Source organism: Amblyomma americanum, chromosome 7, assembly GCF_052857255.1.
Source record: "Amblyomma americanum isolate KBUSLIRL-KWMA chromosome 7, ASM5285725v1, whole genome shotgun sequence".
Lineage (NCBI taxonomy): Eukaryota > Metazoa > Arthropoda > Arachnida > Ixodida > Ixodidae > Amblyomma > Amblyomma americanum.
Window position 1 is genome coordinate 98199891 of NC_135503.1, and position 13886 is coordinate 98213776.

Below are 13886 nucleotides of genomic sequence, written 5' to 3' on the forward strand. Positions count from 1 at the left end.
CAAGTGATGCTTTAAACGGACCAACTTTGGTATCCTTTCTTTGGAGGTCAGCGAGAAAATAGTTGCCATAACTGCGTTTAAAACACCACGGAAAGCTGCTACTATATGTACTCAACGCAGCGCCAGATCTGTATCAGAAGCTTCCCCAGTCCTCAATGTGTCGTCACGACCTCTTGACCAATCACAGGCGGCGGTGTGCTCCATGGTGTGCCCCATGACTTTGGCCAAATATTTCTGCTAAAAAAGACAATTTGCGCTTGTTTTTGCCTAAATAGGGTTTGATATTCGAGTACGCAACATGAAAAACTTTACGACACAAAGTGCTTCAGCGTCTCTTCAACAAGGGGTCGCTGTACCGTCTGCAGCCCTTGGCTGCCTTGGTTCCTCAGTTGGAACACCAAGGCAGGAGATTTCAGACCTGTGACCTGACAAATCAGGCGTCACAACATGCCTTGCCGTGTTGGATATGTCAGGACTTGGCCCCGGAACATCACTGTCCGTGACTGTGCTTGACGGTTAGTTATGCTCAACTTGGGGCAACGGGTTCGCCTGCTGGAAATGATCATGGCGGCACATCCAATGTTGTCTCCGTCTGCCAGTTGGAGGTACGATGAACACACTCTCTAATCTGAGATTGCAGCCGGCACTCATGCAGGCCATGGCCGGAAGTTTCTGACGAATATCTGATCCCCAGGCTGCCCCTGAATCCGAGGTTTTATTCCCCGGTCACATTTATCTTCTGCTTGAGCTGTTTTTGCTGCATGATGGTCCTCAGATCCGGTCGAAGCAGGTCCACCACAGTCTTCATTTTTCATCCCAGCAGTTCCTCTGAGAGACTGCATCCCGTGACACATGTGGGGTCAACCTGTAAGTCAACAACATGCGCACAATTTGTGCACGAAGGTCCAAAGGAGCAGCCTTCTGCAACTTCCTCCTAACTGTCTGAACAGCACGTTCTGCAGCGCCATTAGACGCTCATCCCATTCTTCAAGAATGTTGCATATATGTCACTACTAAACGCTGGCCTATTGCTGGACACCACAATGTCGGGTGAGCCCTGGTTCACAAACATGACTCGCATGCACAAAATTGTGGCCTCTGCGGATGGCATTGAAACTGAGAACATCTCATTCCACTTCAAGAAAGCATCTACAAAAAACTAAGTGTTCTGGTACGGCCCGCATAGTCCACATGAAGTCTCCACCATGGTCTCTCTGGGAATGCCCAGGGCACAACGGGTATTGGCCGCGACGCTCGCTGCTGCCCTGGACTGCAGCAACTATATCGTCATCCATTGTAGGCCACCATACGCAGCTCTGCGCCACAGCCTTCATCTTGGATATCCCTGGACGGCTCTCGTGAAGCAGCCTCAAGACGTCACCTTGGTGTGATGCAGAGACCAACGCACAGCTGTCCCAGAGCATGCACTTCCCTCACACACTCATCTCAGGGTTTCCCCTCCGGCCCCACGTCCAGCTGGTGGCCAGCCCACAAGGTTCCCCTCACTCGTGAAACCACTGGGTCCTGGGCAGTAGCATCAGCAACAGCAGCTGACAACAGCACTCATGGGTATACTCCCCATGTGCTGTCTGAATTTTGTGACTCCAAACATGAGGGCTAACGCCTCTTTGCCCAACTGGCCATAGTTCCTTTCTGCAGCTGCCAGAATTTGAGATGCAAAAGCAATGGGACGCTCCTCCCCCGACGTCTCACGCTGTGCCAAGACTGCCCCAAGCCCATAAGGAGAGGCATCCGTGATCAGCACAGTCGACATTGCAGGGTCGAAACGTGCTAAAACTCTACCGGAAGTCAGTGACTCTTTGCTTTTCCAGAATTCTTGCTCTTCCTCAGACGCACAGCATCACCGGGCCCCTGCCACTAGCAATCGATTCAGGGGCTGAGCAAACCAGGCAGGTTTGGCATTAACCGATCATAAAGGTTTAATATACCCCAAGTAGCTCTGTAGCTCCTTCACATCCCAAGGCACTGGTGATGCCAGCATGCTTAGGTCTTGGTCGGATTCAGCTGAGGACCACCTGCACTGATGACGTGCCCCAGATACTTCACCTTAGGTACCAGGAACCTGCATTTAGAAAGCTTCAGCCACAGCCCGGCTCTGCTCAGTCACTCCAGGCTTCAGCCCACAATAGCCCAATGGTCACTGTTGTTGGTGCCAGTCAGCAATATATTGTCAAAGTATACTGTGGCATGGTCAAGATTGTGTAGAAGGTTCTTGATCTCTTGTTGAAACAAAGCCGGAGCTCACAACGCCGCAAACGAAGTTGGATGAAGTAGTACAAGCTCGTTGAGGTGTTGATGGCAATAAACTTTTGAGAGCCTTCATGCAGCTTGACCTGCTGGTACGCATTTCTCAGGGCGAGCTTTGTAAACTTCGCGCCCTCCCGTCAGCCTTGCAAACAGCTCCTCGATGCTAGGGTTTGGGTATGACTCCAGCACCGTCAGAGGGTTGACTATCATCTTGAAGTCGCCGCACACACACGAACACGGCCATCCTGCTTTACAATGGGAACGAATGGGTGTGGCCCCAATCGGACGCCTTCACAGGTTGGATGACTACCTCATGCCACATCCTCTACAACTCCTCGGCAACTCTGTCATGTAGAGCGAGCTGGATGACCCACGGTTTCAAAAATCTTGTTTAATACCCTCTTGCATGGTAATCTGGGCAGTCATGTTGTTAAAGTTTTGATCATTCAGGGAAATAAGTAGCGCAATAATTTGTTGTTTTTGTGCAAGGCAGTTTTAGTGAAGAATCTTAAACCTGGGATTACAGCCAAGCCGGGTTCGAACTCGACCGCGGCGGCTGCGTTTTTATGGAGGCAAAACGCTAAGGCGCCCGTGTGCTGTGCGATGTCAGTGCACATTAAAGATCCCCAGGTGGTCGAAATTATTCCGGAGCCCTCCACTACGGCACCTCTCTCTTCCTTTCTTCTTTCACTCCCTCCTTTATCCCATCCCTCACGGCGCGGTTCAGGTGTCCAACGATATATGAGACAGACGCTGCGCCATTTCCTTTCCCCAAAAACCAATTATTATTATTATTATTATTACAGCCAACACTTCACAAAAGGCTTCAAGCACAATGGTACTTAAAAGTTCGCAAGCTGCATTACAGCCCGTACTGCACGAACATAATGGATCACAACGGTTAGGTGCAGTGCATTATACTATAATTATGGACCACCTATCACGGCCAGACAGTCTCTTTGAATTTTGCAATCACCAGTATGGAATGAAAAGTGGTAAAGAGCCCCGCTCAAGTGGCTGACAATGAGTTAAAACGCCAAAGCAAGGGTTTTGAACCCTACGCAATGAATTTACTGTGCGCATGTATTTGCTGTAATTATGCAACGCTAAGCTTGTTTGGTAATTTGAGAGTATACTGTTAGATTGCGTCACATTTATGGAGGAGTGAGGATACAAACATTCTCATATACACTACAAAACATGATGGAAAAATGCACAAACTCTTGTTGCACTAATAATGATAAATGCGGGCAACAGAACCGCAACTACAAGCTTAGACAAGGTGAGGCATGATACGGCATGTTTAAATTGCAAGGGGTGGGGGAGGGGGAAAATAGGCTACGGTGGAGCAGTCCAAAAACTTGAAGCATTCTGAAAATATGTGAAGCTGCATGTTGCCAGCCAATGGATGGTGAGCAGAGATATTGATCATCGTGCGCTTCTGCCGAAGTGCAAGTTACATTTCTCAATTGAACACGTGAAAGCAGAGCACCTTCGGCTTCCTTGAGAACTTCGATATCATGGCAGCAATGTAACACAGTAAGCACAGCGCAGGAAGAACACAGGACGCAGACGAGACTGGACAAGTGCTAACTTTCAACGCAGAGGATTTATTGCAAACCAGGAGCATATACACGCAACTGATACAGCTGACGGAAAGGAAATGAAAAAACAACAAAAGTGCATCATGCCGTCACGCCATAAAATAGAGCTCTTTCCAATGTCACAGACGGCCTTCTGACGCACTGATCTCCTGCCCATGCTATCTCACACGCTTCCTTGATTTCTCTAGTATAGTTATGGCAAAATGACGGTCTTATCGAACAGGGGATGGCAAGGTGGTTCAGCGTCACATATTTTGCAATGGGCTGCCAGATGGCCGTCTGCGCTGATGTTTCCCACTTTATTGCGGTGCTCATAGAGGCGCACATTCAAACACCTGCCCGTTTCCTCTATGTACTGCCTACAACATGACACTGGTATTTTGTATACCACTCTATTCCTGCAATGCACGTAGGCATTTTCTGTGCCTAATTCTGCACTGAGGTATCCGCGTTCGGGTAGGGCAGCTTTTTCCACACACTGAAAAGCTTTTCAGGCGCCGTCAATACCACTTTTACGCCAGAACGTTGCCCTAACTTCTTTAAATCGTGAGAGATCTTATGCAGGCACGGAATCACGGCTACCGTTTTATTTTTCCCTTTTCCTTTTTCTTCCCTTTTTCTTCTTTCCTCCGCTCTTTGTTCGTCGCTCATGTGTGACAAAACTTTTCTTCTCCGATTTTCACCACTTCCCGCACATTTGGCGTGCACTCCCAGACACCCTATGAGCGTTTGGGGGTAGCGGTCTCGGTCACAAAAGAGATGCCCTCGACTAAGCGTAGCAAGCGCTGCCGGAGACCAGCTACCAAGTGACAAGAGGGGTGGTCTTTTGGTGCCCAGCTTTCGCCGGTCGCAAGCAAGAGAATGAGTCGGAGCCAAAGGTTCACAAACACAACATAATTTGTGCACCAAAGAGACGATACAGAGCATTTCACAATCACTCGTAAGAGCCCATGCAAAGTGATATAGAAATACAATGCAACTCGTGCAAAGTAACAATCGCGAGAGATTACATTTCAAAAAAATCTTTGCACATTAAGTGCACCAACACAGAGAAAGAGACAAACAAAACAAAACACAATTTGTTCACCGGGCACTGCGACAGTCCGACGACCTGAGGAACACGACGGGGCCGCTCCGCAGACTGGCGCACATCGCCTCGCTGCACCGTGGCTGGTCGAGTGGTGTTCTCCCGGGAGTCGAGCGGACGCGTCTCTGAAGCTTAAACCGCGGTTCGGGCTCACAGACAGCGGTCACAGTGCCTGATTTATAGGTGCGGTTCGCGTCTGTTAGTTCTTCGCGCCAAGGCAGGCGCGCACATACACTCAGTATCAACTCCACACGCTCCTTCTCCTTCTCGCGCCGGGCGCGCGACCCCATTCGTCACGCTCGGACAGCGGGTTCCAGAAGCATCAAGGGCTTTCTCGCCTTGCGTCGTCGATGACGCGAGGGGAAAAAGAAAGAGGGAAACACTTTGCACGTCGGGGCTACGCCGCCTCCGTCAACAATGAGTAGAAACTACTCGGACATCCTAGAGAATCGACGGCACGCGCGGCTATGTTCCATTCGGTGCCGCGCCTGCGAACTGGGTGCAAAGGGCAGCAACACACGCAAATTTTCGCCCTCTCTGGGGTTTCCTCTTCTCTGTTTTTGTTTTATTTTAGAGCGCGCGGGCGCGATTGCTTCCGCGCTGCGCCATTTCTTTCTACTATGTGGCCGCCGTCCTGGTCGCCGTTGTGTGTCGCCCGCCGTGAACTCTGTTCAGTGATCTATTTGTGCACAAACCCCCTTTCACTTGGTGGAGGTGCGTATTTGTTGGCGTCCTGCAGCTTCGAAGCATTACGCTTCCGGTCATCACCTTGCCCAAAGATTCCAGTTCCACTTCTGCCGCCCTGCCGCCGACCGTCGTCTGCGCTGGAGCTTTGCGCCAGCGCGATCCTGCTGTATTCAGTGGAACCGGAGACCATGACGTCGAGGATTGGATAGCCTCGTACGAGCGAGTCAGCACCCATAACAAATAAGATGATGCCCTCAAACTGGACAACGTCCTCTTCTATCTCACGGACGTTGCGAATCTGTGGTACCGCAACCACGAGGCTGACATCACATCGTGGTCCGCCTTCAAGGAGAATTTCGCCGACTTCTTCGACCGGCCTGTGGTGCGCAAGTTGCGCGCCGAGCAACGCCTACTGGCTCGGGCTTAGCTGCGTGGTGAAAATTTCACCAGCTACATTGAGGATGTGGTGGACCTGTGTAAGCGTGTGGATTCATCGATGCCGGAACGCGCCAAGATCGATCTCATCATGAAGGGCATCGACGACGACGCGTTTCAGATGCTTCTGGCCAAAAATCCAGCAACCGTCGTCGACGTCCTTGCCCAATGCCAGAGCTACGACGAACTACGAAAGCGCCGTCTTCTCACTTGCTCTCCAGTCTCGCACCCGGAGCCTCTGGAGGCTTTGACGTCAGACTCCGACCAGTCGCCGCTGTTACGCCAAATAAAGCAGTTTGTTCGCAGAGAAGTTGCTCGTCAGCTCTTTCTCGTCCACCTGAGTCCTAGCGCTGCCTCTTCTCTTGTGCCTTCGCTTCAGCGCGTCATCCGAGAACAAGTCGCCGAGGCTCTTGCTACCCTGCCTGAAGTTCCTTCAGTCCCTCTTTTGTCGTACACCGAAGCCGTGGCACGTTATAGCCCCCCCCCCCCTCCTGTGGCCGCTGCCTTGACGTACGCCGCCTTAAGTGCGCGGCCTCGGCCTCTTTCGTTTCCACCCAGTCAGCCTGTCCTGCGTCCGGCACCGGTCCCACCAGCGACCCTGCTTCATCCTCCCTCTGCGCCACATTACAATCCTTGGTATGCTTTTCGCGCGGTTTCCCCGGGCACGTGGTCCGCCTCTGTCGTCGCCGCATGGTCGCCCCTACAGCGTTCACGCCTTCTTCCGGCTCGCCTCAGCTGCTTCATGCTGCTCCACCTCCGGAAGCGTATGCCACCGACCAGCATCCGTATACGACCCGTCGATCCCCGTCGCCACGTCGCCGTTCACTGTCACCTCTGCGCCATCGCCCTACGTCCGCTGACGAAGGAAACTAAGTTCCGCTGCTCCAGAGGAAAGAACTGCGTGCTCTTCGAACAGTTCAAGGCCTCATCGTTCTCCCACGAACATTTTAGTGGTTTCGGTCGAAGATATGTCTGTGCCCGCGCTTGTCGACAGGGGTGCTGCTGTGTCAGTGATTGATGAGAGACTGTGCCGTCGCTTAGGAAAGCGACGACGTCATTTTCTGGTTTGTCGCTTCGCACTGCAACCGAAGAGAGGATCGCACTTTGGCCACATGCGCAGCGCGGGTTTTCATTGTTTACATATTGTACAATGTCAAATTCTTGGTCTTGCCGTCTTGTTCCCACGACGTGATTCTCTGGTGAGACTTCCTGTGACGAAATAACGCCGTGATAGATCGCGCCCGCGCTGAGATACAATATTCTGCATTAAGTGACGATCGGGCCGACGACCTCCATTTCGTGTGTCCGCACAAGCTCACCGTCACTGAAAACGTCCATGTCACTCCGGAGGCTTCTGCGCTTGTCTCCCTCTTGTGTCGTGCGACGCCGGCCATCACCGTTTTATTTACGCCGTCTTCTTCCTTTGTCCACCGCAAAAACCTGCCGCTGCCGTCTGCTGTTCTCCATGTTCACGGAGGTCTCACGAAGATGCTTGTCAACAATCCATCTCCATGCCCGCTTACCCTGCTACGTGGCGAATCTTCTGGTTCAATTCAACCTGCCCACCTTCTCTCTGACCCGGATGCCCCGTGACCTCGCGCCGTTCCTCCATCAACGATCTTCATTCCGATTCGCCACCTGATCCATTGCCCGACGCCGCTTTCCAAGCCGCCATCGACGACGCTCTTCCTTCTCCCCACCGGACGCAGCTCTCAGCCCTTCTCCTCACATTTCGCTCCGCTTTCGACGTCGCCCGCACTCCTATAGGCCGGACTTCCACCGTCGCTCATCACATAGGGACCGGTTCTCACCCACCTTTTCGACCGCGGCCATATCGTGTGTCGGCGGCAGAGCGCCGCGTGATTAGTGAACAAGTTGAGGACATGCTACACCGTGGTGTCATCCGTCCGTCTCACAGCCCTTGGTCTTCGCGGGTGGTACTTGTAAAGAACAAAGATGGTTCAATCCGATTTGGCGTCGACTACCGCCGCCTCAACAAAATTACCCACAAGGACAATTACCCTCTTCCCCGAATCGACGACGCTCTTGATTGCCTCCAAGGCGCTGAGTACTTTTCTTTCCTTGACCTACGTTCCGGCTACTGGCAAGTACCGATGGCTGCACCTGACAGAGAAAAGACAGCATTTGTTGCACCCGACAGCCTCTACAAGTTCAATGTGATGCCGTTATAATAATATTTGGTGTTGGGGGAAAGGAAATGGCGCAATATCTGTCTCATATAACTTTGGACACCTGAACCGCACCGTAAGGGAAGTGATAAAGGAGGGAGTGAACGAAGAAAGGAAGAAGAGGTGCCGTAGTGGAGGGCTCCGGAATAATTTCGACCACCTGGGGATCTTTAACGTGCACTGACATCGCACAGCACACGGGCGCCTTAGCGTTTTTCCTCCATAAAAACGCAACCGCCGCGGTTCAGTCTGTGCAACGCGCCCGCCACATTAAAAAGGATGATGGATAACATCATGCGAAAGTTCAAGTGGCAGACATGCCTCTGCTACTTGGACGACATTGTTGTCTCTTTCGCCGATTTTACCACGCACCTCGCACGCTTAGACAGATTTTGACTTGTGTGACTGACGCCAGCCTGCAGCTGAATCTCAAGAAGTGCCACTTCGCAGCTCGGAAGTTGACCATCTTGGGGCACATCGTCTCTAAGGAAGGCGTTCTCCCTGACCCGGCCAAGTTCCATGCTGTGGCACAATTTCCTAAACCTATGCCGCTCAAGCAACTTGGAAGCTTCATAGGTTTGTGTTCCTATTTCCGGCGCTTCGTACGCAATTTCGCGTCGATCACTGCGCCACTGAAGAAGCTACTTGGCGGAAACAATGATATGTCTAACTGGTCGCCCGATTGCGACGAAGCGTTCACTACCCTGCGCCATCTATTGAATTCCCCGCCAATACTCTTGGCTCAGCGAAAAGATGGGTTTGAAGAATACTTAGTTGCGTATGCGAGTCGCGTGCCCACCAAAGCTGAATCCAACTATTCCGTCACGGAGAAGGAATGTTTAGCTATTGTATGAGCACTAACGAAATTTCGGCCCTATCTGTCCGGTCACCGGTTTGACGTCATCACGTAACACTATGCGCTCTTCGCCTTCAAGGATTTGACATCCACGTCATCTACCGTTCCGGCCGTAAGCACATGGACGCCGATGCTTTGTCTTGGTCTCCCATTCCCAGCGACGCTGCCTGCTCCTCGGCGACAGATCCCGTGCTTGCCTCTCTTACCATCGCTGATATGCCTGCGGAGCAGCGGAAAGACCTGTGGCTTCCTTCCCTAATAGACGCCGTGTCTTCGTCACAAAACGTAGCGCATTCAAGAACATTACGGCTTCAAGCTCCGCACTTTGCCCTCCAGAACGGCCTTCTATACCGCCGCAACTACATACCTGATGGTGGGCGGTGGCTTCTTGTGATTCCCCGTCATTTACGATGTCAAATTTGCGCCTCTTACCACAGCGACCCTCAGTGTGCGAACTGTTGGGATTCAGGTAGCGTGACTGGGCCGGAGGTGAGACGAGGACGATCGGGGGAAGAAAACTTTGAAAAATTTATACAAAAACTATTTGCATAATGTACAAGTAAGGCAACTGAGAGTGCTTCTCAGTAAAGAGAGCTTCTTAGCAGTCGAGAGTCTCTCACGTCGGGGGGCTCTCTTTTGGTGCCAAACTAGCAGCTCGTTTAATACTCTTCGCATTCCCCAGATCCCTAGCTGGGGAATACAGTTCGAAAAATGATGTCCAATCAAACGATGGCACTCATGGTACCACCCACGGCAGGACGGTCCTGATGTTCTCTCGCAGCTCGGTCGAGGGAAAGGGAACAGGACCCAGTCCGGTTGTCGTCCACGCGGCCTCCAGTTGGGCACGCACGTGGGTCCGGACTGCGCCTATATGGAACATGAAGGCGCCTGCGAAGCACAGGAATGCGGGCTGTCTCCCAGAAGGGGTTGAAAGATCTTGTACTGCTGACCGGAACGCGGAACCTCTGTCGAAGGGGCAGCTCTCGGGCAATTGTTCAACCGAAACGTGAATGAAGAGGACAACTCTGATCTTGTGCTTCGTCGACCCGATGGCATGTTCGAACACGTGGGGACGCTATTATCGTCGCTGCTTCCGACATTCCTGCAGCCACGTTTCTTCCAGAGGGTTCATTCACCTTCGCGGTGGTTTTCAGAGAATTCTCCCCATGTCCAAATTCGCCGAACTCAACAGCAGGAAGGGAGCTCGAGCACTCCCGACGCCAGATATTGCGCCCGGAAGATGAACTGCTCGCACTTAGCTCGGCTGACTAGGCGTTTCAGGAACCAGATGCTCACCGGGAGTCTTCGGATGACCTTCAGTGCCGAAGCTCGGCATCGCTTCCCCTCGTCAGATGGCCGTTTTGGGAAATTATCTTCAATGATAGTCAAAAGGGATCACAGACGCCAAACCACACCTGACAAAAGCAAGCGCCCTCGGAACCCACTCATCCCGCCAGACCAAAACTCAGGGCCAAAACTGCACTTAGCTAGAAACTTCAAATAAAACTTGAAGAGATCAAATATTTTGCCTGAATGAACACATGGTGTCTCCCGACGAGGAGTTTAGACATGGCACCTGTCCAAGGCGTGTGCTCCTGCTCGAGGTGCAGTCGGAAGGAAAAAAAATTCGCTAAAGGAAATCAGGTTGATGCTTAGACGGCACGCTGTACGGGAATAGGTGACTGGTTTTGGCCGATGTGGCGTTGAATTTTGCCCGCCCCAATACCTCAGACTCAAGGTACGTTACATCACTCACTCTTACTTATCCTTGGCCGAAAGAAGGAACACCTACTCCAGGTATGTTACCTGATTATGAACAACATTACTGCAAAGAAAATGGCAGATATACGCTCCCCATTAGAAAGAGAATATAAAATAAATCTCCAAAACTAAAAATCTGGGGGACATCCCCTTTTGGCAAAATCTTTACCAGCTAAAAGGCTCGGCTTAGCCTGTCGGCATTTTTGTGGAGCTAGCCGTTGACCTCGAAGCTGTGGTGCTGGAGCGGCAGGCTCCACCTCAGTAGACGACCATTTTTGGGCGACATATTCTGCAGCCAAGTCAAAGGGCAATGGTTCGTTTCTACTGTGAAACAGGGCCCGGAGACGTAGCATGCCAGTTTGTCAATAGCCCAAACGAGGCATGCGCATTCTTTTTCAGACGTGCTATACGCCTCTTCCCGCGTGCTCAGCTTGCGGCTCAAGTAACGGACAGGCCGTGTGTGCCTGCCATCGCTTTCCTGGCAAAGAATAGCGCCAAAGCCGCGGTCGCTGGCATCACATTATATGATAAAGGGCTTCGGGAAATCAGGCGCTGCCAGCATTGGGCGCTCGCTTAGGGCCGTTTTCAGACTCTTAAATTGGTAGGCTCACTTTTTTTCAGCGCGTCCGTCAGGGGGCTGGCTAAATCAGAGTAGTCGTTTACATAATGTTGATAATAGCCTACTAGGCCAAGGAAAACCCTGAGTCCCGATCTTGTGTTTGGGCGACGGTGCTCCACCAAGGCAGCCACATTAAGTTCTGCAGGTCAGCATTGGCCTTGTGCAACGACGTGCCCAAGATGGTTCACTTCGGCGCACCCCAGGTGCCATTTTCTCGCCCTTACCGTTAAACCAGCCTCAAGTAGTCCTCTCAGCACAATACGCAGGTATTCAATGTGCTCCTCCCAGTTTTGTGTGTAAACGGCACCATCGTCAAGGTAGGGGAAAGCAAAATCTGCAAGTTCCCGCAGCACTTGGTCCATTACTTTGAAAAACAGCACAGAGCATTTTTCAAGCCGAAGCTCAACATTACACGGCGAAACGTGCCCGCGGGGGACACGAATGCTGCGTACCTGCTGGCGCGCTCAGAGAGTGTCACCTGCCAGTAACCACGTACTAATTCCAGTGTGGATATATATTCTGATTTAGCGACTGTTTCAACCCTCTCCTCGATGTTCGGAATGGGGCAGGTGTGGTCCACTGTGATTGAATTCAGTCTCCGGTAGTCCACGCAAGGACTCGGATCCTTGCCTGGAACCTCTACAGTAATGACTGGTGATATATAGCCGCTTTCGCAGGGCACTATAACGCCAAGTTCCACATACGGCGGATCTCCGTCTCAATGATTTCCTTCTGTCTTGTAGAGATACGGTACGGTTTGCTCCTGATCCGCTGTTCGCTGCACAGCTGAATGTCGTGTTCGATGAGGGTTGGCTTTCCTGGCTTGTTTGAAAACACCGCCTCAAAGTCGCGGACGACGTTTTTGATGTCTCCTCGTTGACTTTCCGCCAAACCTGGCTCTCTGTCAATTGAATTTAGCAGCTCGTTCGCTGCTTGCTTGTCCGCATGAGGGACATAAGCTATGTGTGAGATTTCTTCCTCTGGCATGTTCAGACCAAGTTAACCATAGCCTGACGCTGCACATGAGGCTTCATCAAATTACTGTGGATTATCCGATTGTGTTTGTTCGTAAATTTTACCTCATAGTTGGTGTCCGAAAGCTTGGACACCACCTTAGCTGGCCCTTCCTATTGCACCTCAAGCTTGTTCCTTTTTGACGGACGCAGCAACATCACCTGGTCGCCAGGTTGAAAGGTGCGCTTGCGTGCAGATTTGTCGTAGTACACTTTAGACAGTGACTGCGCTGCTCTGATGTTTGCTTGCACGATGTCTCTGGTTTTCGCAAGTCTTTCCAGTAGCTTTAGAACGTTTTGCACTACACAGGGATCCTCTCCGTAATCCTGCCATGACTCCCTCAGCATACGCAACGGAGTCCTAAAGTCACGCCCGTAGACTAGTTCAGCGGGGCTAAATACTGTGCTTTCGTGGTGGACGGATCTCATTGCAAAGAGTGCTGCTGGAATGCAGCCTTCCCAATCTGCCTTATGCTCAAAACACAGATACCTAAGTATCCGCTTTTGCACTGAGTGCATGCGCTCGACAAGATTTGACTGAGAGTGGTGAATGGAACTGCGAATTATTTTAATCCCACACCGTTCAAAGAACGTTGTTGTCAAGCAGCTTGTGAACACGCTCCCGTTATCACTTTGTATCTCTGCAGGGAACCCCACGCAAGAGAAAGTTGACAAAAGGGCGTCTACAACACACGCGGAACTTATCTCCTTCAAGAGAATGGCGTCGGGAAATTTGGTTTTCACGCACAGTAAGATCATAATGTAGCGATAACCAGAGTTGGACGCTGGCAGCGGGCCGACAGTATCTATTACAAGACGCCGAAAGGGCTCTGTAATGGAGGGAACTAGTGTCATGGGCACTTTCCATTTATCCGTCGACTTGCCGACCCGCTGGCAGGTGTCGCAAGATCTAAGAAGCTGTTTCACATCTTTCCAGCAGCCAGGCCAGTAATATTGGAGGGCTAATCTAGCTTTTGTTTTCTTTACGCCCAGGTGACCAACCAATGCATTACCGTGTGCGAGTTCTAGAAGCTGCCGCCGGCATTTCTCAGGCAGCAGGAGTTGCTCATATGCGCGTCCCTTTGAGTCGCAGTATTTCCGGTACTGAACCCTTGATTTTTCATGAAAGCTGATGTTCTTTCTGGCGACTCCATCTCTCACATTATTGCTTAGAGCTCTTAGCGATGGGTCACTTTTCTGCTCTGCAATGAGTGATTTCCTGTCAACGTTAGTCAACTCCTCCCAAGTCGAAGCATGTGTTAATGTCGAACCTTTCGCGTTGGTTCCTGTTGCCCCATTTTCTACGGAATCGGCAGTTCCTTGGATTTCATGAGCTACTGCTGGCTCGGGAACACCTTCATGGTCAT

The 13886-nt window shown here is 51.4% G+C and overlaps 1 protein-coding gene across 1 annotated transcript in view; it reads right to left on the reverse strand.

The window, feature by feature from the left end:
* The window catches only part of LOC144097966 (dedicator of cytokinesis protein 3-like), a 62173-nt gene extending 52642 nt beyond the window's left edge, over positions 1-9531 (reverse strand). The window contains exon 1 of the mRNA XM_077630556.1: positions 9494-9531. Coding sequence (XP_077486682.1) covers positions 9494-9531 — 38 coding nt within the window. The remainder of the gene's footprint in view (positions 1-9493) is intronic.
* Positions 9532-13886: the final 4355 nt, after the last annotated feature.